This window comes from Pelodiscus sinensis, chromosome 22, assembly GCF_049634645.1.
Source record: "Pelodiscus sinensis isolate JC-2024 chromosome 22, ASM4963464v1, whole genome shotgun sequence".
In the NCBI taxonomy this organism is placed as follows: Eukaryota; Metazoa; Chordata; order Testudines; family Trionychidae; genus Pelodiscus; species Pelodiscus sinensis.
Genome location: NC_134732.1, coordinates 22,124,968 through 22,148,625, shown reverse-complemented (window position 1 = coordinate 22,148,625; position 23,658 = coordinate 22,124,968). Strand labels below are relative to the sequence as shown.

Sequence of the window (23,658 nt, the reverse complement as noted above, 5' to 3'; positions counted from 1 at the left end):
TTGATCATTAGGTTTCAGAGGTGACGTCTTCTCTTTTGGAAGCTGTTGCCAGATTGATAAATATAAATTTTTCAAAGTAGCTTTTTGTTGTTTTGTAAAGATTCTAAATTACAAAATATATTTTTCTGAACATTTGTAAAATCATTGCAATTTCATTGAAGATTCACAGTTTTAAAACATAGCATATTTCATCTGGGAAGAAAGTCCACAATTCATATTTTACCCGTGCTGCTTCTATCTACATTTATGGTATTGATCGTTTTAGCTTGAGCACAAAATGCTATCAAAATAACCAATTTTACTGTCAAAATGTAATAGTCCAGTCCACATCACTCTTGAGACAGTAATAGTGAGATCTGTGTATGAGGTTTCTAGCCTGGTTTTCCTGGCTGATGTGTGTAGGGTATTTTCCTCCCATATAGCATTATTATAAACAACTTATAGGAGTCTATAATACAGTTCTGTAACATGATTATAAGGACAAACATCTCATCTAATTGGTCAGGGAAATAAGCTGGAATGACTTCAGACCATAATGTGGACAAGATCTTAATTGCAGGGCAGGAGTGATTAATGCTTGATTGCCTTTCAGTGAAGTTTATAGACATTCAGGACCTATTTTGATTGTGTAGACTTAACCAATCAATTAATATTTGATATAAAATGAAATGCTTGCTTGGATCTTGGTTTTCTAGTATGCCAGTTTTTCATTGTACAGTAAAACTCCATTAATCCGGCATCCAATGCTCCGGGACTCCTGATGGTCCGGCACCATCAGGAACCCGGAAGTGCTGGGGCAGCCGGACAGGCTTCCCCCATTCAGCTGCTGCTGAAACAGATCAGCAGCTGATTCCAGGAAGCCCGGGGCAGAGCAGCTCTGCCCTGGGCTTCCTGGAATCAGCAGCTGATCTGTTTCAGCAGCGGCTGAATCGGGGACCCCATGGGGCAGAGCAGCTGGGGTCCTGCCGGGTTGGTCCCGCAGCGCCGTCCTTTGGCGCTGCAGGACCAACCCGGCAGCACTCCAGCTGCTCTGCCCCAGGCGTCGCCAAGAGCAGCTGGGGTGCTGCCGGGTTGGTCCCGCAGCCCTGAGGGGCAGCGCTACGGGACCAACCGGGCAGTACCCCAGCTGCTCTGTCCCAGGCGTCCCCAAGAGCAGCTGGAGTGCTGCTGGGTTGGTGCTGTAGCGCCGCCCCTCGGCGCTGCGGGACCAACCCGGCAGCACCCCAGCTGCTCTATTGCAGGCATCCCTGATTCAGCTGCTGCTGAAACTGACCAGCAGCGGCTGAATCAGGGATGCCTGGGGCTGAGCCGGACTATCGTAAGGGGGGGCTATGAGGGGTCTGGGGTGGCATCCCCTCCCACCCCACTCCAGACCCCTCATAGCCCCCCCTTCTGATAGTCCGGCATATCTGATAATCCGGCACCCCCGGGTCCTAAAGGTGCCGGATTATCGGAAGTTTACTGTACCATGTGTTGGAATTTTACTGTTTGATTTTGTAGTTTAGGTGACAAGTCAAATGTTTTAAATGGCTGCATTCCTTCGCCATCCCCTGTGTGTATGTGTGACAGAGAGAGGTGTTAAAGAAATTGTATCTGGGGGGAAGAAGGAAGAAGAATCTGAAAAATGTGTAACTGACTGCTGTTAAACTTAAAAGTTTGTTACTTAACTAACTTAAAAAAAAATCTGTTGTATACCAATGATTGATTTACTCTTAATACTGCACACGTTTGGAAAAACAGAATTAATCAGCATGTTAGAATAAACACTTTCGCATCAAGAATAATTCCAATTTGTCAAAATTTTTCTTCCATGAAAATAGCTCACCAGATTATCTTTCTGATATAATCATTGGAACAAGAGCACTTAAGATTCTATGCTGCTGAGCCTTGAATGTTGAAATAGGTTATTACATCATTATAACTCCTGCTGGCACACTGGATAAATTGAGAGATATCAATGATGAGGATCTTCTCTCTCTAGTGGCTTGTCTAACATCTTGTCTATGTAGTTATGCAGCCAGGTATACTTTTGTGAAATTTGCATAAAATCAATGTATGAGGGAGATCCATCCATCTCTTTTTAATGTAGCACATTGGATTTTCACACAAAACCAGTATTCACTGAACATGCTACGAAAGTTACTTCCCTGAACCCCATCTGATTTTACAGATTGCACTCAATAGTTATGCATCTCTCTCTAAATCAGGGGTTAGCAACCTACAGCACATGGCCCATCAGAGTAATCTACTGGCAGGCCACAAGTAGTGTTCCCTCTAGACTTTCATCCATATGCAGATTTTGTCCATCCATGTGTGGAATAAATGTATGTGCACCAAGGCAAGTGTGATTGTGTACCATTAGTAGAAAGAAAAATCCTCGCTGTGACTACTCTGCTAATCACCTGGGTGACATTTGAATTTTCTGAGCAGCTGCATAAGTGCATAGCTTACAGGAAACACTGGTAGACATTCAGTTTATATTGGGACCTCCAGTCAATGACCGCAGTTCACCATTGCTGGCAAATGGGAGTTGCGGGAAGCATGAGCATCTGTTAAGGGTGAGGTTTACCAGTTAACTGGTTAAACATTCACATCTCTAATCAGTGCAGCCATGCTGCTTCTCACAAAACCAGATGACTGACTGAGAAACAAAATGGCAGATTAAATTCAATGTTGATGAATACAAAGTAATGCATATTGGAAAACGTAATCCCACATAGAAAATGAGGGGGGCTAAATTAATGTTGCCACTCGAGATCTTGGAGTCATTGTGGCAGTTGTCTGAAAACGCCCACTCAATGTGCAGCAGCAGTCAAAAAAGCAGATGGAATGTTAGCAATCATTAAGAAAGGAATAGAGAATAAACTATTTTATTGCCTCTGTATAAAACATGAGAGGATTTACCAGGCATTGCTTGGATCTTTTGGGGATCTCGGCAGAGAATGTAGGGATGCAGGAGTCAGGGAAGGAAGTTGGGAGGGCTTAGCTGGGGGTGGGTTTGTGGGGAATGAAAGAGTTGGCTTAAGGGTTTGAGAGGTATGGGGGGGTGTGCAAGAGTGAGGGCAGGAGGAAAGGAGGTGTGTCTGTGTCTGAATGTGTGTGGTGGGGGGAGTGGGGTTAAGGGCAGTTGTTGGAGGGGAAGGCTCAGGGCAGCCCTGAGGCTGATCAGGACTGTGCTGCCTAGCCAGCAGTGGTGTCTGGGGGTGCCATGACAGCTGGGGGGTGCCCTGCCTGGTCCCAGCCAACAGATGTTCCCCATGGTGGTCGTGGCAGTAGAGGCTATGAAGTCTGGCCTCAACTGATGACTGCTTCCTGGGCCAGCCAGGGCTGTGCTGTCCAGCCCTGACTGGCAGCTGCTCCCTGGAGTCATTCCAGAGCATAACTGTCCCTTTTCTTGTTGTGGAATAAAATCAGAATCCAGGTACATCCCATTGTCCTGACCCAACCAAATGCTTACCTTGTTTTAAGTTAGATAAATGGAAGCTTCATGCTAAATTTGGTGGTCCTAGCTCTTATAGTTTAGGAGGAGTTCTTGAACAAACAGTTACAGATGGACAGACATGCACAAATAACCCTAAAATATATAGTAAGAGGATGTAGCCACATGTTGAATACTGTGTGCAAATGTGGTAGATTCTTCTCAAAGAAGATAAATTAGCATTGGGAAAGGTTCAGAAAAGGGCAACAAAAGTGGTTGGGGTGGGGGTGGAATAGTTTCCATATAAGGAGAGATTAATAAGACGGGGACTTCTCACTTTGGAGAAGAGACAATCAATGAGCGATATGATAGGTCCATAAAATCATGACTAGTGTGGAAAATGTGAATGAGATGTATGTTTTCCATAACACAAGAACTGTAGAGTGAGGCCACAAAATAAAATTAATAGGTAGCATTAGGTTTAAAACCAACCAAAGGAAGTACAGGCAGTCCCCGAGTTACGTGGTTCCGACTTACGTCGGATCCGCAGTTACGAACGGGGTTTGCTGCCCGTCTCCCTGGTCTGCAGACCAGCAGACCAGGGAGACAGGAAGCAAAGCCTCTGAGGACGCCGGCAGCAGGACAGCCGCGGCGCGTCTGGGCTGTCCGTTGCCCGCGTGCTCCGCGGCTTTGCTCCACGTCTCCACAGACCAGGGAGACGGGGAGCAAAGCCGGGGAGCACGTGGGCAGCGGACAGCCCAGATGCGCCGTGGCTGTCCCGCTGCCAGCATGTTCCGCGGCTTTGCTCCCCGTCTCCCTGGTCTGCTGCCCCCGTGCTCCACGGCTTTTCTCCGGACGCCTGTGGTACAGCAGCTGCAGCGCTGCCGGTTGGTCCCATAGCACCGCTCTGGGTGCTACTGGAGCAACCCAGCAGCACCCAAGCTGCTCTGCCCCAGGCATCCCCAAGTCAGCCGCTGCTGAAACTGACCAGCGCTGACTACAGGAAGCCTGAGGCAGCTGACTTGGGGACGCCTGGGGTTCTTAAGCCGAATCTGTATGTAAGAACTGGCGTCCAGATTCAGCCTGTTGAAACTGATCAGCGGCTGATTCCAGGAAGCCCGGGGCAGAGCAACTCTGCCTCGGGCTTCCTGTAGTCAGCCGCTGGTCAGTTTCAGCAGCGGCTGAATCTGGATGCCAGTTCCGACTTACATACAGATTTAACTTAAGAACAAACCTACAGTCCCTATCTTGTACATAACCCGGGGACTGCCTGTACTTCATATTTTCTCTGCTAGAGGATGTAAAGACCAAGACTATAGCGAGGTTAAAAAAAGAGCTAGATAAACCTCCTCTGAAGAAGTGGGTTTTGCGCTCAAAAGCTCATAATACCGTGTGTGTGTGTGTGTGTGTCCGTGTCCGTGTCCGTGTCCGTGTCCGTCCGTCCGTCCTGTGGCACCTAAGAGATTATTCGTTAAAGTTACAGACTAACACAGCTATCCCTCTGAGACTGAGGATAGATCCATCAATAACTACTAGCCATGATGGGTAGGGATGGGGTCTCTAGCCTCTGTCAGAAGCTAGGAATGGGTTACAGGTGGTGGATCACCTGATGATTATCTGTTCTGTTCATTCTTCCTGGGGCATCTGGCATTGACCATTGTCAGAAGACAGAATACTGCGCTAGATGGACCTTTGTTCTGACACAGTATGGCCATTCTTATATGCTTGAGATTGCTAGTATAGATGTGTCCTGAATGCATTCACAGTTTAAAAATGCTAATGTGTAAAAGGACACTTAGAAAAGGTGAGCTGGACTGTTTTGTTACTTGACTTGTATTTGGCCATTGTGTGGTGTTGCAAAGCTGCTTATGAACACTGGAACACACTTTTTATAAAAGCATTGAATTTTTTAATATGGAGGCAGGGTAAATATATATATATATATATATATATATATATATATATATATATATGGAATTTCAAGGTTTATGCCAATAAATGAGGGCATATGATGGGGAAAGGTATATTACAATTTTAGATTTGTTTTGTATTTAAGATTGTACTAGTAGGTTAATTGAATAGATCTAATTGTTAGCATATTCCCCACATTCGGTAGGTGTATGAATTTTGGAATCCATAAATACTGTGTGTGGAGGGACTGGGGGGAGGCCAAGAGATGTTTGTTCTAGATGGCTGTGTGATATGTATAGAGAACTAGAAATGTGAGACTTGTTAAATAATCTGTCTCATCTTAAAATGCATTTAGAACTTTAGATGCAATGTTTCCTGTGGAAGATAGTCTTTTAGATCAAGAAATAACCTAAATGTGTAATAGTGTGATGTGGTTAGAAATACTTTATTGCCACATGTTTGAGATTAATACTTGACATGTTTCAGAGCCATAGGAGTGGTATTTGAGTTTTCCAGAGCTCATGGTAGTAAACCTTATACCATTCATTCATTTTGTCCCATTAAGGGTTTTTTTTAGTTTCCAAATTTGCTGCTTCATTAATCAAACTAGTTACCAAGGTTTCAATATTCTTCTTATGGGTTTATTTTAATGATCTCCACAACAATAAAAAGCAGGGGTGAGCAACCTGTTGCCAGATTCAGCTGGTTGCCGTCCACATAGTTACTTTAGTAATAATACAGGAAGAAAAAAATGACACATACATAAAGCAAGAGCATGTGAAACGAGGTGTGTGCTGATTGCATACAACATTGGCTGTGAGAATCATGCAGTCAGAGCACTGCTGTGATTCAATCAGCATACCCCGCAAATTCTAGGTATGCCAACGAAGTTAGCAAAACTAGTCTGTCCCAGGAGATTGCCTTGGTTATTACAGTCTTATGGCCCACTAAGATGGAGGGTCACTTATGCAGCTGACACACTAGCATAGGTTGCCATCACTGATATATAATAAATCTGTATTATAAATACAAGAGCTTAAATAGTTAAAATTCTTAAGAATTGACTCATGCTATGTTTTTGAGCATTCAACATTATACCATTCAGAAGTTTTTTCATTTGATACAATTTATGAAGATCACTTCAGTATATATTGAATGTTGCAGTGTAGATTCGAATGCAAATCCAACTATAAGAGTCACCAAATAAATCCTGTAAAATTGGTTTACATTTATAAAGTAGCTTGAGAGACTTTACTTCCAAATCTGTTATTACTAGAATCAGTGGTTAAAAATCCTGTTGAACTGCAAATGGGTGTAATATCAAGGCCATCTGTAGTTAATGCTGTTTATTGCGATTATATGTTGTATGTTTCTCTTTGTAATTTGTTAAAAGTTTAATAGGCCTTAGCATTGAGGCATTAAGTTGATTAAACTTCCTTGTGTATTTTTTTTCTGAGGGAATATTCTTTCTTGAGATACATGGTACAAACAAATCCTAGAAAACTAGTCTGGACAAACATTGCTATGGAATTTATATGTAATATTAAAGAACAGCACGTCTAAATGTCTGAGGGGGTAGCTGTGTTAGTTTGTAACTTTAAAAACAATGAGTAGTCCTGTTTTTCCCTACAAAAACTCGTGTGTGTGTGTGTGTGTGTGTGTGTGTGTGTATATAATATAATTTTTTTTGTTAGTCTCTAAGGTGCCACTGGACTAGGGATGTCAACGACTAGTCGACTACCCGAAAAGTCTAAGATTATCAGATAGTCGAGTCACTAGTGGCTTCCATCCCACCCTTGCTGCCTCTGTATCAGCTAATTTAAAAGATGTTCCCTACCAGTAGCGTCTTTGCCGGGGGCAGTGTAGGTAGAGGTGCAGTGAAGGAAATGTACAAGAGCTTCAGTCCCTGCTCATGCCATTTCAAAGGGAGAGGTGCAGCAGTAGGGACCCAGCGTGAGCAGGGACGATTTCGATCTCCACTCACACGGGTTCCCCACTGCACCTCTGCCTTTAAAATATACAAGAGCCGCCCGCACCTCTTGTGCATGTCAAAGGCAGAGGTGCAGCGGGATAGCTAGCACCTCCTTTACCGACTAATCAAGTAGTCAATGGAAATTCCATCGACTACTCAGTTAGCCAATAAATCTAAATTTAACATCCCTGCACAGGATTATTTGATATTAAAGAGCAGCAGTACACCTCAAAGATTTTTGATTATGATGGGCACATTGAAATTATTTGTAGATTTTACTTTCATGTTAACTGTTCAGAACAGCAGATGGTGATGGCTTTGGATGTCTTGTGGACTGCATGCTAGACTGCCCATCATAAACTGGGGAAAGAAATTTTCAGTTCAGCTTTGAAATATTTTTTCTTAAAACTCAAACCAAAAATCTTAAGATGACATTATAGAAAGTTAAGAAAATGGTACTGTATATTTACTGAATATGTAGCTGCTTTATTCAGACTTGAAGGGATACCATCAAATTGAAAATTAATTAGTACAAAAGCAAAGTAACAAGTAGATTCAGGTACTACATTTACTCTGGGCTTTTTTGCCAATCTTTATGGTTGTACAATCACATTTTTGTATCTTTGAAATGTAAATTTTCTCTTCTATTGCCCTGTCAAACCTCACAAAAGTGTGAAGCTATACAGACTGGTGAGTGAAAAGAGCTATACACAGAGTATATTCAAATGCATAAAGAAAAAACAAACAATTTTTTGTAATCTTTTATAGTAATTTTGGATGTTATTTTTAATGATAGCAGGTATTAGGCTTAGGGATGTGAACGGAGAATTGGTTACCCAGTAAGCATCACTGTCAGTTCCTCACCCAGGGCCCTGCTTAATCGGTTAACTGGTTAAACATTAGGATTAAATGGGATTTTTACATCCCAAATGGGGCCTAGTACAGTTGGCCTCACCCAAATTTGGGTACTTTTAAGTGTGTTTGAAATGTAAATATTAAATAACATTAAAACATGTTTTAGACTGAAAGGTTTTTTGTTGACAGTGACCCTTTTTAAAAGTAATACACCTGGTAAAATTAATGTGAAATCAAGAGGGCTAAGGTGAATACTATCCTATTGTTTCCATCCACAAATCACTGAAGTAAAAAGTTAGATATTTGTTCTTGTACACAAATGCTGAAATAACACATACAGGCAGTCCCCGGGTTACGTACAAGATAGGGACTATAGGTTTGTTCTTAAGTTGAATCTGTATGTAAGTCGCAACTGGCGTCCAGATTCAGCCGCTGCTGAAACTGACCGCCAGTTCTGACTTACATACAGATTCAACTTAAGAACCCCAAGCTTCCCCAAGTCAGCTGCTGCTGAAACTGATCAGCAGCTGATTCCCGGAAGCCTGGGACAGAGCAACTCTGCCTGGGGCTTCCTGTAATCAGCGCTGGTCAGTTTCAGCAGCGGCTGACTTGGGGACGCCTGGGGCAGAGCAGCTGGGGTGCTGCTGGGTTGGTCCAGTAGTGCCCAGAGCGGGAGCTGCAGGACCAATCTGCAGCGCCCCAGCTGCTCTGCTCCAGGGTCCAAAACAAAAGCCTGGTCTGCTGGGGGGGGAGGGGGCACACTAGCCACGCCCCCCCCCTCCCCAGCGGACCAGGGACACGGGAGCAGAGCCGCAGCGGCAGCGGGGTGCCGCGCCTCTGAGGCTTTGCTCTGGCAAAGCCTCAGAGGCGCGGGACCCCCCGCGGCTGCAGCTTCAGTCGCGGTGTCTGTGGTCTGCTGGGGACCGTCCCCAGCAGACCACAGGCACCGCGACTGAAGCGGCAGCAGCGGTGGGTTCCCGCGCTTCTGAGGCTTTGCTCTGGCAAAGCCTCAGAAGCGCGGGAACCCGCCCGGTGCCCCTGGTCTGCTGGAGACGGTCTCCAGCAGACCAGGGGCACCGGAGCAGCTTATGAACGGGGCTTTCTCGCCCCGGAGCTCGCAGGTAGCAATCCGCTACCTCGACCTCCGGGGCGAGAGAGCCCCGTTCGTAAGTGCGGATCCGACATAAGTTGGATCCGCGTAAGTAGGGGACTGCCTGTACTACCACAGTTTCTGATCTTTCTTCCTTTCCCTGGAACTGCAGCTCTGGGTTTATCCTAAAGCTAGTAATCCTTTTTTTTAAATGATGTCTCCACTATAATATAACACTAGCCTGATAAGTGTAGACAGAGCTGAAATGGTTTTAACTAGAGTTTTAAAACCTAAGTTATTACATCCATGAACTTACCACACAGTGGTTAAGCTATGGTGCAAGTTATGTCTGATTATTCTCAGCCGTTTTCCCTTACTCGCATTGATTTGTCGCCCCCATGAGACTATAGATGAGACTGTGTCACATCTCAAATAGGGTAAAATAAGTCTTGAACCTGAAAGTTTTAATTTACATATTTACAGTAGGAAGAGTTTTTAAAGATGAATGTTAAAAGGACGCTGTCAGGTAGCTTGAAACAAAATCTTAATGTTAGTATGCTGTTACTAACTTGTGAGCAAATACATTTGAGCTATTTTTAAAAAAAACAGAACTTGACTTCAGTCAGAGAATAAGTGAATGAGCCACTGGTCACTTTGGCATGGTTTATACTAGACTAGGCAGGTCAGCTTAAGATACGCCATCCAACTATCCAAAATGCGTAGTTGCATTTATGTTAGCTTAAACCGAGCAACCACGGTGTCTACACTGTGGGAGGTTGATGGGAGCATGCACTCCATTCTGTGAAGAGCAAGGAAAGTTGACGGAAGAGTACAGGACTCCAGTGGGAGCTGCCTTTAGCGTTGAATGTGGGGGTCTACACTAGATCCACTAAATTGAATGCTAGATCATCAGCCTCTAGAGGGTCAATCTTCTCAATAGTGAAGACAAGCCCTTTTAGTATAAGAATTATCCAGTTTTTTACGACTCTTTTCAGAGGCTATTTAAGATATGAGAAACCTAGAGACTTTTTAACGGGATAGTTATTAAACCACCTGCAAATACATTACTGCAGCTATTCTAAATATTTTTTCATACAATTTAAGTTCACAAAGTATTCATTTCCCATTCCAGATAGCACAGGCCTCCTCCTTTCCCACTCACTATGTAGTGTCACAGTGGAAACTGCTTAAAATAATATTAGGAAGGTATTTGAATATATTTCAGCTGTCTGAATGCAACTTAACTAGAAACAAGGAGAGCCAGCACTATATGATCAGCAAACGTGGTCTGTAGACCACAGTTTGTGAACTGCTGAGTTACTGCATATTTTTATTTTGGCACTGGATACCAAGTGCAGTTATGTTTGTATAGTTATTTACACACCACACAAATATTCAGATTTTTAAAAACAGTATGTATTATGGAACAAAGATAATTTGTGAAATCAAAATGGTTCATAGTGCAATATTTAATAAAAATAAAAATTATAGATGGCATTGGAGGAAGGGGCGAGTTACTTCTAAAGAAATGGAAGAGTAGAGTATATGTAAATGTATGTGAACAACATACAGAAATTCTAGAAACTTTGAGGGTATACATTTGTAAAATTAACTGTTGAAGTGAATATAGGGACCAGTCTCAGAGTGAGTTAGAAATAACATGCAATACAATCTATATTTAAAGTACTGGAATGCCTGACTTTGTTTAAAGAAAAAAAAAAAAGCCAAAAATCTTTCGAGGTTAGAAATTATCTTCTGTAGGGCCAGAGACAATTCTTGTTACTGATTGACTATTTAAAAGTTGTTAGCATCTGGTTCAGAAAGTGCCAAATTTAAGCAGCATGACTTAAAATTGCATATATATTGAAAAATAATCTGTTTGATGCTGTTACAATAACATAGCTAAGGCTATGTGCACTTCAGAATGTTTATCCCCTAATTTATTTTACTGTTGGTGTGACTGATTCAGATCTATAATTGGTAGCAACACTCACCAAGAGTATTAGAGTAGACAGGGTTCCAGGTGGCTGCAAGGATTTGGAACACTGTCATCTAACCCTGCATACACACAGATATAAAAATATTGGTGGTTGTTGGTGCTGTGTTTGTCCAGGCACAGCTACTGTGGAGCTGCACCAATAGTAGCAAATGTAGGAAGTTTTAAGGGGAAAAACCCTACCGTAGAAAAGGCAGAAGTCGTCTTTATTGATATTTTTAAAATGTATATAAATTACTGTGCTCAAGGTCCCATGTTGAAGTTTATAAAAATGTTAAGATGTCAGCTGTGGAAACAATGTTACTTCATGCTGAAGGCAGTGAAGTGACTATTGGACATTCTAGCTTTTCTTTCATATATATGCACTGAAGTAAAAAAGCACTTTGAGATGGAACTGGAACTAATCAGTTTTATGAACAACATATAGAATAACAGAGGTTTTTAAATCAGATTTTGGGCTTTCTTGGTAACTGTTGTTATTTAAGATTTACTTATATTTCCAATCACATAATCCTTAATCCTGCAGTAAACATGTTGATCCTCCTTTATATGTTTGTGTTCATCCAACACCTCTTATTATTTTGAATGAAGAGGAAGCTGCTAGATTAACCTATGTTTTTTTTGTTTTGAAACTATTTTGTACATCTGCGATAAACTGCATCTGTAGTTTCTTCAGAGAATCCAAGCAATTAACAATGTTACTCTTAATTGGAAATCTCTCATGCACTATGTACCACATACATAGCCTTTGATATAGGAGAACCTCCCTATTCAGGGAAGCGCTTAAGTTTATATTTAAGTCTAAATTAAATCAGTGGGACTTAAATATATGCTTTGGTGCTTTCCTGAATTGAACCTCTTGTAATCGGAGAGAGATTTATTTTTCCATTCAATAATTATATTTTTTTATATTGCAAAATGAACCCGCATGTTTGTTTTTAATGTATAGTATTGTGTATTTTCTCTTTCATGTTAGCTTTGAATTCAGGTACAAAGATTTCACTTTTGCTTACATCTAATTCCACTTGTTTAAGATTCCTCCTTTTTGTTTCAGATAATATCCCAGAAGAGCTGAAGGACCCATTTTATATTGACCAGTATGAGCAGGAACATATTAAACCACCTGTCATCAAGCTGTTGCTGTCCAGCGAGCTATACTGTCGTGTTTGTAGCCTCATTCTAAAAGGCGATCAGGTGGCTGCTCTCCAGGGACACCAGTCAGTGATTCAGGCTCTGTCTCGGAAAGGAATTTACGTCATGGAGAGTGATGATACACCTGTGTCTGAATCTGATCTTGCCTGTGCACCAATCAAAATGGTTAGCTGAAAGTTCAGAGATGGATTTATTTATTAAATCTCACCCTTGATTTTGTAGATAGAGAATTGAGTAAAGAGCTTTTCACCTCTAGGTCACTAGTCTCAGTACTTTTTCATGCAAATGTATTATAAATACAGTTACAATATGTAAAGGTGTTTATTTCTTGATATATTTGACTGCAATTACTTTTTGTTTGCCCCTTAAGAGTTCTCATATGGCAATGATTGATTCACTAATGATGGCATACACTGTAGAAATGATCAGCATTGAAAAGGTGGTGGCCAGTGTCAAACGTTTTTCTACATTCAGTGCCTCAAAAGAACTACCCTATGATCTGGAAGATGCAATGGTTTTCTGGATTAATAAGGTAAAACTGATACTTGAAAGGATTGCTTGCTTCTAATTGTAACTACTAAAACTGATTATTAAAAAGGGTTTCATCAGTGCTTTCTCTTCATGTTTTGTTAGGATTCCATTCCTTTTCCAGATGTGGAGAAAAATTATTTTTAATTACTTTATAATATGTTGGCTTTGCACAGCAGCAGTGAGCCAGTACCTGTATTCTCCTGTTACACGGAGAGTCATTATTGCTTCCTTTTTGTACACTTGCAGCTTTTTTAGATTTCTTTGTTTTTGGTTTCCTTCTACCTTTCCAAATGCAAATTAGTATTTGCCAAGAGGAGGACGACAAAACCAGTAGGGGAAATATTTTCCATTTTTTCCCTTACTGGCACAATGGTAAATTTTGTTATCTTTTCTGTATAAATTTAAAATCCATAGAATGTTTACTGCTCAAATTACAAAATTGGTTTGTTTCCACCTAAGCTACTTAACAATGGTTGTCAAATCTGTCTGGTTAGTGAATGTGTACAGCTATTTGTGTTTTTTCAAGGCTCACTGTGAAAATTATATATAAAAAAAACCCTAGTATTTTAAAATTATAAATGGAGATTGAATCAAAATGTATTATCAGGTTAGAATCCACCAAATGGGAGTTGGAAATAAAATTGATTGTAGATACAGGTTGAACCTCTATAATATGGATATCCCTCGTCTAGCAGCATCCGAGGTGTGGCATCCATGAGTTCTTTGGGGCTAGACTAAATTATTTTAGTTTCTACTAGAAGACTTACCTGGTGTTGCCTTCGGCCAGGACTGTCCCAGGATATCGGAGGGCCTTGTGGCCCACCTGGAGGCTTCTCCCCACATGGGTGGGGGAACTCTCGGCTTTTCTGCAGGTGGCCTGGAAAGGAGTCACCACACAGGACACCCGCCAGTTTCTCCTTGAGGCTGACCTGGTGTGGCAAGGGCTACAAGTCTTGGTCGGCAGCCCAAGGCAGCAGAGGCTGTGTGTCACAGTGCCCAGGGTGGCAGAGGCTGCACAGCAGCTGGCCTGCCCCAAGGAGCAGCTGCCAGGGTGGTGGGAATTGCTCCCCAGGGATTTGTGATCATTCATGCATATAACTGTCCTTGCTTTCTTACCCCTCCTTTTCATTTGATAAAAAACAATTGCATTCCATACTAGGGATGCGAAGGACTAGTCAACTATCCAGTAAGCAAATGCTTATCAGATAGTCAATGGGTTAGTTGACTAGTCCCTCCCCTCCCTCCCACCCTCCTTGCTGCCTCTATGAGAGAGAGCCAGCAGGGGGAAGAGGAGGCGCTTCAAAGCGGCAGTGCTGCATGGAGTTCCCAGCTGACCCTGGGCTCCACAGATGCTGTCACTTTGAAACCCTGCATGCAGCCTGGGGTTCCCAGCTGGTCCCAGGTTGCATGCAGCTTTCAAAGTGGCAGCGCCATGTGGAGCCTGGGGTCAGCATGGGACTCCCCACTGACTCCTGGCTCCCTGCGTTGCTTGAAGCTGAAGGACGGGTTCCCCACGGAATTTCTAAGTGGCAGTGCTACATGGAACCTGCGGTCAACGGGGGAGTCCCCAGCTGACCCCGGCTCCATTCAATGCTGCTGCTTTGAAATGCCGCAGGGAGCACAGGGCCAAGGGGCGACTACTGGAGTCCCCTGCTGGCTTCATGCTCCCTGCAGCACTTTCACCTTTGAAGTGTAGCAACGGCTGTTTTAATTGACTAATCTAATAGTTGATGCAAATTGCATCAACTATCCGATTAGCCAAATAATTAAAATTTTTACATCCCTGTTCCACACATCACATTGTCATGGCACTACCAAACCCTGACCTTGCTTTAAGTTACAATAAGAGGAAGCTGCATACCAAATATAGTGTTCGTAGCTTTTACTCTTTACTGAGTTCTCTAACAAACTAACTCATGGATGGACAGACAGATGCACAGTTCTAAAAGTTTATATATAGTAAGATAAGACAATTGTATTTTGAAATTTGCACTGAGAGCACTTTAATTTCTAAGTATTTATTTGTACTTTTTTTTTTTTGAAGAAATTACTATGTTTTGGCTATATTACTAATAAAATAGCTCAATTTGCAAAGTAGCTGCAAAACCTACCTATATCAGCGGAATATCAGTTCATGTTAGAGTGGAAAACAAAACACCAAAATCATGGATATTATGAGTCATGGTATTTCTAGAATGGTTGGAAATGAAGACTTGGTCATTCTGTTAAGTGATAACTTCTGGAAATTAGTATGCAATTGCATATTATTATCTTTCCCCTGATATTTAGGTGAACCTTAAAATGAGAGAGATAACGGAGAAAGAGGTCAAATTAAAACAGCAATTACTGGAAAGCCCAGGTCACCAAAAGGTAAAATATATTTAATGTTCTTAATAGCTGAATTATGATCAGTTAAAACTGAAGTCATGCTGTGGATTCAGATATAAATGAGTTTTTAAATAAAATTGATATGAGGCATCCTCCCCAGTGAAACTCATTTAAGATTTTGTGTGTGCAATTTGTTTTCTATTTATCTGTAATGCCTTTACTCCCTTAAATCCTGTTAGAACCTTTTGACTTTTTAAGTTTTGGTTAGTATTGAAATAGTTTGTTCAAAGTTTGAATGCAATGATTTTGGTGTGTAAAGTTCAATTTCAGTACCACAAAACATACAGTGTATATGTTTAAATGCTTTCAGGCACAGATTAATTGTGCATTAGATGACTATAGCAAGGAAATTCAGGAGGTTAATCTGATAAGTATCTTCTAAGCATTCAAATGGCGTATTTGTGTGTGTGTGTGAGCAATTTTTACCCTGTTTTCCCTTATCTTATGTGTCAATGCACTAATGTTGCAAAGATATAGTACACTTTCATTACTGGAGAATATAAAATGGATTTTTTCTCACATAAATAAATAAATAAATAAATATAATATTGGTAAATCTCAATTTATGTCTTAATGAAGCCTAAAATAGCTTTCCAAAGTTTATTCCTCAAATTGGCACTTTTGAGTTAAAGGGATACAATTGTAATATGCATAAATGATACAAAAATATTTTACATATTGAGGAAGTACTGTTATTTTTTCAGATCCTTTGATACAGAATAACATGCTTCAGTTTTAAAGGTTTATGTCTTGTTTTTAATTTACAAGTGTTCTTGAGGATCCTGTTAACAATTTGGCTATCAGTTGAACATCTTGGATTTCAGTTTAATACAGTACTTTAAAACTGATCTTTTAGACTAAAATCCGTCTAAAATATGAAAGTGTTTATTGCTTATGTGCATTTAAGTATTACTGTGTATAACTTGCTCTGCTGATGTTCCTCTCCTATTCCTACATTCCTTCCCTTGCTTCCTGAGCAGTCTCCTTCCAAATGGTATTGGAAATTAGTACCTGTAAGTGAATTACTTTTACACCAGTTGTCATCCACAAAACCATTGCTTTTAAACTTTTGCAAAGCATCTGCTTCCATTAAAATGCAGCTTAGACAAAAAAGTTAAACACCTTTCTGCTTAAGGTTTTTGGAAATAAAGTTTAGTTACCATAACATGATTTTACATACTGTACATACAGCATAATCATCACTGTACAGCATTTCAGAACTTCAGAGTTGTGTTTAAAATGCAAAAGGGAGGGATGAGGTGAAATAAGATTACAGTAAGAGAAAATGAGAAGTTGTAGGAATTGTGCTTTTTTTGCTCAAGGCAGACAATTATTTATTACAGCACTAAGGTGATATAAAAGCTGGTCAGTTTAAATTTACTAGATATTTAAGTTTTGTAATAATTCATTAGATGCATTTCTTGCACTCCCTCATAATATGCTTTGCTAAAATAATTCAAACTATTGACCTTGAATTTATTTAACAATAACTACCTTAGAATCCTAACCTAGTTAATAGAAGCATTGAGCCTTTCCTTGCTGGTGTTTACTCTATTGGTAACCCAGCAAATGTAGGACACAGTTCTCCAGTGAGGTGGGTTAGTAGAAGACATGATGGTACAAACACTTGATCACTAAATTACTGCAGCTGGTAGAACTGTATCCTTGGTGATTTAATGAAAATAGAGGCAACATACTTGGAGAGATGTAATTAACATTTTTGGCCAAATCCAGGGAATATTTCTTTCTACCTATTGGCAGAAGTACCTACATGAAAAATGAGTTTTTAATGGAATTGAACTTATATTATTGCTTTTGACTGGGGTAGCAAGTTATATGAACTTTTGTGTTCTCCTTTTCCTCAGTTCCTCTTTGGTTTTGATGCCCCTTCCCTGTCTCTTACAGTATGTGCTTTGTTCATCGTTTTCTAGCTGGGAAGATGGGAGCCATCATCTTGGCTGTAAACTGGAAAGAGCACCAAATTTGGGAGGGTAGGGCACCATAAATGCAGTTGCTCATCCCTCACTCCTTCATGTTTCTGCAAAGAACTGCTGGTTTGCTCAGTCCCACACACATAACCCTTCTTCTTTTTTTTTTTTTTTTTTTTTTTTTTTTTTGAAGCAAGTATATGGTCCAAATTAAGTTCTTTAAATATATGAAATAAAGGAGCATGTCATAAGGTTATCAGATCTGTATTTTTATTCCACACCTGACTTGTCTGTCTGTGCCACAAGTGACACTGTAGCCAGGTGTTCATACCCAGACTAAAACAATAATACTACACACTAATGGCTCTCTTGTTTGAAATGGCCTGAAAAATAAAATAATTTGAAAGATCCTAAAACAGGAAAAAGTATGAAACTTTTAAAACATAGTGTTGATCATGTCTATATACCAGAGTGGTGCAAACTACAACCTGTGGGCCACATCTGAGTCCTTCAGCCTGCTCCTCGATTTCCTGCCAGGGAGAAGGATCAGGACAACCTTAGTGGAAGGAGCCAGCCCAACTCCTGGGCTGTGTGGTAGCCCTTTAGTCCCTCCCACCCTCACAGCATCAGCGCCTTCCCACTGCCTGGATAGCAGGGCCCCAATGCAGTGCCATCAGCCCACTGTGTGGGGAATGGGAGGTGGGGGAGGGAGGGAGGGAGAAAAAGGGGAGGGTTGGGCAGAGAACAGGGGAGCAGTCAGGGGAAAGGGCACAAGGGGTTGGATGGAGCGAGGTGGGGGATTTCAGGGGTTGGTCGGAATGGGGAGCATTGTGGGGTGTCAGGGTGGAGACTAAGAGTGGTGGGAAGGGTTGAATAGGGAGTAGGATCAGGCCTCACTTGGCTGTATGGGAAGGCAGTGTCTCCCCCAACCTTCTCTCCCCGCCCTTCCAAACAATTTCCATATCTGCTGTGGCCCTCAGGCCAAAAAGTTTGCCTACTCCTGCTATAGGTAATCCTTTGCTAACCATGAACCTAAGAAATGTGTCCTTTCTGAGCTAAATTCTCCAGTCTGGACTAGGGATGTTAAAAAATAGTCAATGTAACCGTTACATTTCTTAACAGTTGCATACTGCAGGCTCTGCAGTATAAAGTTTATACTGCAGAGCCAGTTGCATGGGGCAGCAGCTGGCTTCCCGGGAGCAGTGTGTGCCAGAAGCCGGCTCATGGCATGTACTGACTCCTGCCCCTGTACTGCTGGCTCTGATATAGAACCAGCAGCATGAGATGGAAAACTACTCCCCGAAAGCGGGGCTGAGAATCAGCATGTAACTATTTAGGGAAACTAATAAGCTCATGCTGGTCCTCCTCTGGACCAGAAGTATTTGATGAGCCTAGAGGATTGCACAAAGTTGGCTGTAAGTTGTCTTTACTCCATCCCAGTCGTCTGCAAGGTTAGTTGCTGACAAACTAAATGGTCTTTAGGGTCAGCTGGATGTAGGGATAGGTGGCATAGATGCTGTAATGGCAACCCTGTTTCACTTAGGAATTCCCATACACTGTGGGAAGTCTCCAATGCTTGGATATGCTGCTTTTTAGCATTGCTTTATACTAGCAGTTTTCATAAAACAGGTGGAGTGCATAGGAGAGTTAGGCCTCCTTTTTTTTTTCTGCCGTAATAATGTTGCAGTCACCAAAAATAGATTGAAAAAAATTCTATTAATTTTATAAATGTTTTTGTTTTGGTATATATTAATTTATGCTTAATATGAATCCAAATGTGTATTTGCATGCGCTTACCTGAGATCCATGCTCTATGCTGCTTTGAGAGCCGTCAAAATAACTATTTGCATTCCATTAAAAACTAAAAGCACCAACTGAGATTGGGGCCCTTTTGTGCAAGGCATTGTACAAAACATAGTAAGGAACAGTCCTAGCCCAGATAACTTAGTTTAAATGGCCAAAACACCAGCAAAAGGTATGAGAGGAAACACAAGCACCGAAAATGGAAGGGACTAAAGTTTCAAAGCAAATCATTGGAAGACCCTTGACTCAGAGTCCCATGCCATATAGACCACCCTCAATTACCCTGGACTTATGTACCCCCCATAACGTCTGTTTCAAAGCTTTAATTTTATAACAGGGAAATGTCACTTTGTACTGAAACTAAGCAGTCATTTCAGCACAGAAGATATAGGTTTAAGAGAATAATGAATTGAAAATAATTATTTAGAATGAAGTGGGTTGTTCGGATTTTTTTTTTTATTGTGGGTATAATGCCTTTATTTCAAATGAAATAAGGAAGCCTATGGTTGGTAGTGTTGGGATTGCTAATGTCAGGCTCAAATTTAATTAAAAAATGAATTGGCACTATATTTAAAATCGATATAAATAGTTCTCCATTTTAGTAATCTTAGGTTTAAAGATAAATCTTTGAAGTTAACCTTTAAACTGCTTAACTCCACTGAATAATATGTAGCTACACTTTTTAAACTAACCAGATCACCTTAGTATAGGTTCTCATTTTATTTGATTTAGCAACCACATTTCCAGTGCATATTGGATGTTGATGACCTATTTGATTGTTTCATGATTCTGATTAATCATCATCATATATCTTACTATTTCTTTTTGTGTAAGCCTGATCTGATGCATGCCCTATCGCACTGCATGCTGGAACCAGTGGAGTATGCACGTGTGGTACAGTATGATTAACATTACATTATAGATGTATGGAGAGCTCCAGGCTGGGGGAAAAAATCTGCACCTGTTAAAGAAAATAAATCTATTAAAAAAAGGCTTTATATCAAATATTGATTGTATACCTCTCTTCATATAATATCAATATTAACAGACTTAAAGAGCTATGTATAGTTAGCACAGGAAATTGAAAACTAAACTTTATGTATTATATAACAAAACTTGACACATGCTGTCACCTAGTTATTTTTTAATTTGGGTGACCTTTGTTCCATTGAACAGAATTTTTCTCAGCCGGTGCCATCTTCAATATCTCTCTCTCTACATATATCTACATATTATTTTATATGTGTATATATAAAATAATATTTTATGTAGACCAGTACACACCTTTTCTGAGCTGTCTTTGAGAATGTATAGTATCATTCAGGAAAATGGCTTTTAAAAATAAATGTGTGTTATGTATATATTTAAAGTATAGTTCCATTCTAGACCAGATTATAGTAGTCAAAATAGTTTCTCAAATGTAGATTTTTTTTCACGCACTTCATGTTTTAGAATGAAAAAAATCAAAGGATTTCTACTGAAGTTTATAGTGTGTATTCATTTGTGATGTCATTCCATCAGTTAGAATGTAAACAGCACACTCTTAAACTGCTGAGGTACTTACTAACCAGCTTTTGACTTATTAACATTTTAATTATTTTTTATTTTGGAAAATTGCCTAGCAACGGTTTCCAATGATTTTACTTTCTGTAGTTAGATTACTTTTAATAGTCAGCTTCTACTTCTCCAAAACCTTTAGGATGGGGTTTTTAGAAGAGTTCAGAATCATTGCTCATACTGAAATCCTTGGAAGTTTTGTCATTGACTTCTGTGGCCTCTTACTTTGCTGTCATTGCTGAGAACCTTTGAAAATCTCATCCCAATTTGTTTTTCTGCTGCACAGAACTATATGTTGGTAAAAATGCCTGTGGTATTCAATCTCCATTCAAGAGAAGTTTGACTTCAATAACTCATTTCCTGTGAGGTCTGGGTTGATATTCGTTGGGGATATGAGAAGCTGACAACTTGGCCAGGATTAAGTTTTTGTATTGGCTTTTCAAGTTTTCAATGGGTTTGGGCTAGTTGCCGTTGTCTTTTGGATTTGATCTGTTGCACTCACACTTCTAAGTGGCTGGAGTGTGGCTTAATTTGTTTTTTAGGTTCTAAAAATGTATAGTTTAGGTTTGGTGTTGGGGAGTGCTTCCAAATATTATGGGAAAAGTAAGTATAATAGTATTCAAATTTAGCCTTTTCCATCAATGAAAGTTGTTAATCTAAATTATCACAGTAGATAGATACATTAAAACTAAAGATGCCTCATAAGGTATTTCAATAATTATTCATTTCAATAATTATTAGCAAAATGTGACTATCTGTTTTTCATTTAGGTGCGTTATCGACGAGACCATCTTTCAAGCAGGCAGTTACCTTATTTCCCATTACTTGAAGACCTGATGAAGGATGGCAGCGATGGTGCTGCTCTTCTAGCTGTGATACACTATTATTGCCCAGAACAAATGAAGCTAGATGGTATGTGAGGAAAACTTACTTTAATTTAAAACATTCAGCTAGAAACATGGTCCAATATAAAAATATATTATTGATATGTACAGTGGGTCACCTTTTTGTGCTGTTATAGACTTTGTTAATACAGGTTGAACCTCTCTAGTCTGGCACCCTCGGGAGCTGACCAGTTCCAAGCCAGAGAATTTGTTAAACCACGGGCGGTTAATGTTGTCTAGCAGCATTACCAATACTTCCCCTGCTTACTGGGCTCTTAGAAGACATTTAGGGGTCAATTAGAGCTAAACAACAACACAAAACACCGAGAACCAGAACTGGTGGCTGTAAACAAACTTCATGGGACCATGGGAAACATGGCCACACCCATAAGTGGACAGCTGGCTAACTAAAATCATGCCAGATCACAGCTGTTCTCAGACTAGAGAGGTTCAACCTACATATTATCGTATAAGCAAAATATAACAAACTCTGTTATCTAAAATTAACTTCAAGTCAAACAATTTTTTCATAAAACGTCCTTTTCATTCATGACTTAGCATCCAAAGACATTCTGAAGAATATTACTACTGTAGTTCCATATCTAATAAATTCAGCAGTATATCTTTACATTTGTAAAACAAAGTAAAGATGTGTAGAGCGCTGCAAATCTCCAGATATCTACATCTGTGGATGCTAATATTCGTGGCTCATTTTTATGGATGCAGATACAAATTTTGATCTAAACCCGTGCAAATTTGCGGATATCCACTTTGCATCCACTAGTATCTGCATCTGTGGATGTGGATCTCTGTATCATTTTTACAGATACCAATTTTGTATCTGTGCAAGGCTCTATAAATCTAGGAACATCTGACAATGTTTTTGTTTAGGAATTATTTTAGTAATTTGATTTCAAACTTAGCTTCAGGAAAAGGAATAAGTGTACAACTGTCTAATATTTTTGCTATTCATGCATCATTTCATAATTTTTAATTTGTATACGTGGAAATATAAACTTTTAAAAATGTTTCAGAATATACAAATCATAACCTTCTTGCATACCTATCATGAGATTTTTTTTGGGGGGGGGGGTGGGTATTGTTTTCTTGTTTGATTTATTTTCTTCGTTGAAATGTACATATTTCTAAGTTAACACCTTTATTACATTTTCTCTGTTTCCAACTTGTGGCATTATTTACATATGTGCAGAAAGATTTAAAATGCTACAGCCATTTTAAATAAAATATTTTGATTTGGAAGCATTTTGCACTCTTTCTACAATCCTAAATTATTTTACAAAGTGCAAGGCATTGGAGAATCCCATAGGGGGTGTGGTTTTTTTTATTAGTTCAAAGTAAAGAGTAAAATCTCAATAGATAATACTATATGAATATCAAGTATTTTAAAACAAGATTTAAAAGCCAGAGAGTAGAATGTGTTCCATTTCTTTAAACTCTGAATAGGATTTGGAAAGAAGAAATAAAATAAAGATGAAGTGATAGTAGCTACTGGTTGGTCTAGCACCCTGGAGACCTGACTGGTCCCAGACAAGGTCTAGGATGAAGGGTGCCATCGTCCCCACTGGCCTCCTTTCCCCAGCCACCTGGGCTCCCCTTACCAACTTCCTGTCCCCACAAGCTGTAGCAGCCACGCTGGAGATCCCGGGCTCACATGCTGCAGCAGCCTTACGGCAACCCCACCATTCTGCTGGAGCTCGTGATGGCCTCGTGGCAGCTCTGCCATCCCGCTGCAGTTTTGGTAGCTCCACTGGCCTTGTGGGAATTCCTGTGTCCCACCAGCTGCTGGCTCTACTGCCCCGTGAGTTCTGCCCACCCCACTATCCCACAGCTTCCCTGCCCTGCCCGTTGGGGGCTTTGGTGTCCCACAGGCTCTATTGCCTTGCTGGCCCCACTGGAGGGCTGTGCTCCAAGCTGCCAGCAACTTCTGCTGCTGGGGCTCTCTCTAGTCCTGCAACATCTGTGATCTGACCACAGAGGTTCAGCCTATATTTTGTTTGGTAATTGTCGAGCATACAGTTACATAAATAACAATTGATAAAGTCTGACACTCAAGAATATTTAGTGTTAAACGTTCTATAGCTTTAATACAATATCAAGGATTATATAGCTTTCTAATGAAAGCAATTTTTTAATTTGCAATGAAGTTTGCTGC

The 23,658-nt window shown here is 40.4% G+C and overlaps 1 protein-coding gene across 2 annotated transcripts in view; it reads left to right on the top strand.

The window, feature by feature from the left end:
- CAMSAP1 (calmodulin regulated spectrin associated protein 1) overlaps positions 1-23,658 on the top strand; it is a 52,089-nt gene that overhangs the window by 9,228 nt on the left and 19,203 nt on the right. For both annotated transcript variants that reach the window (XM_075905521.1, XM_075905520.1), the window contains exons 3-6: positions 12,297-12,559; positions 12,765-12,926; positions 15,215-15,295; positions 21,372-21,513. In XM_075905521.1, coding sequence (XP_075761636.1) covers positions 12,297-12,559; positions 12,765-12,926; positions 15,215-15,295; positions 21,372-21,513 — 648 coding nt within the window. The remainder of the gene's footprint in view (positions 1-12,296; positions 12,560-12,764; positions 12,927-15,214; positions 15,296-21,371; positions 21,514-23,658) is intronic.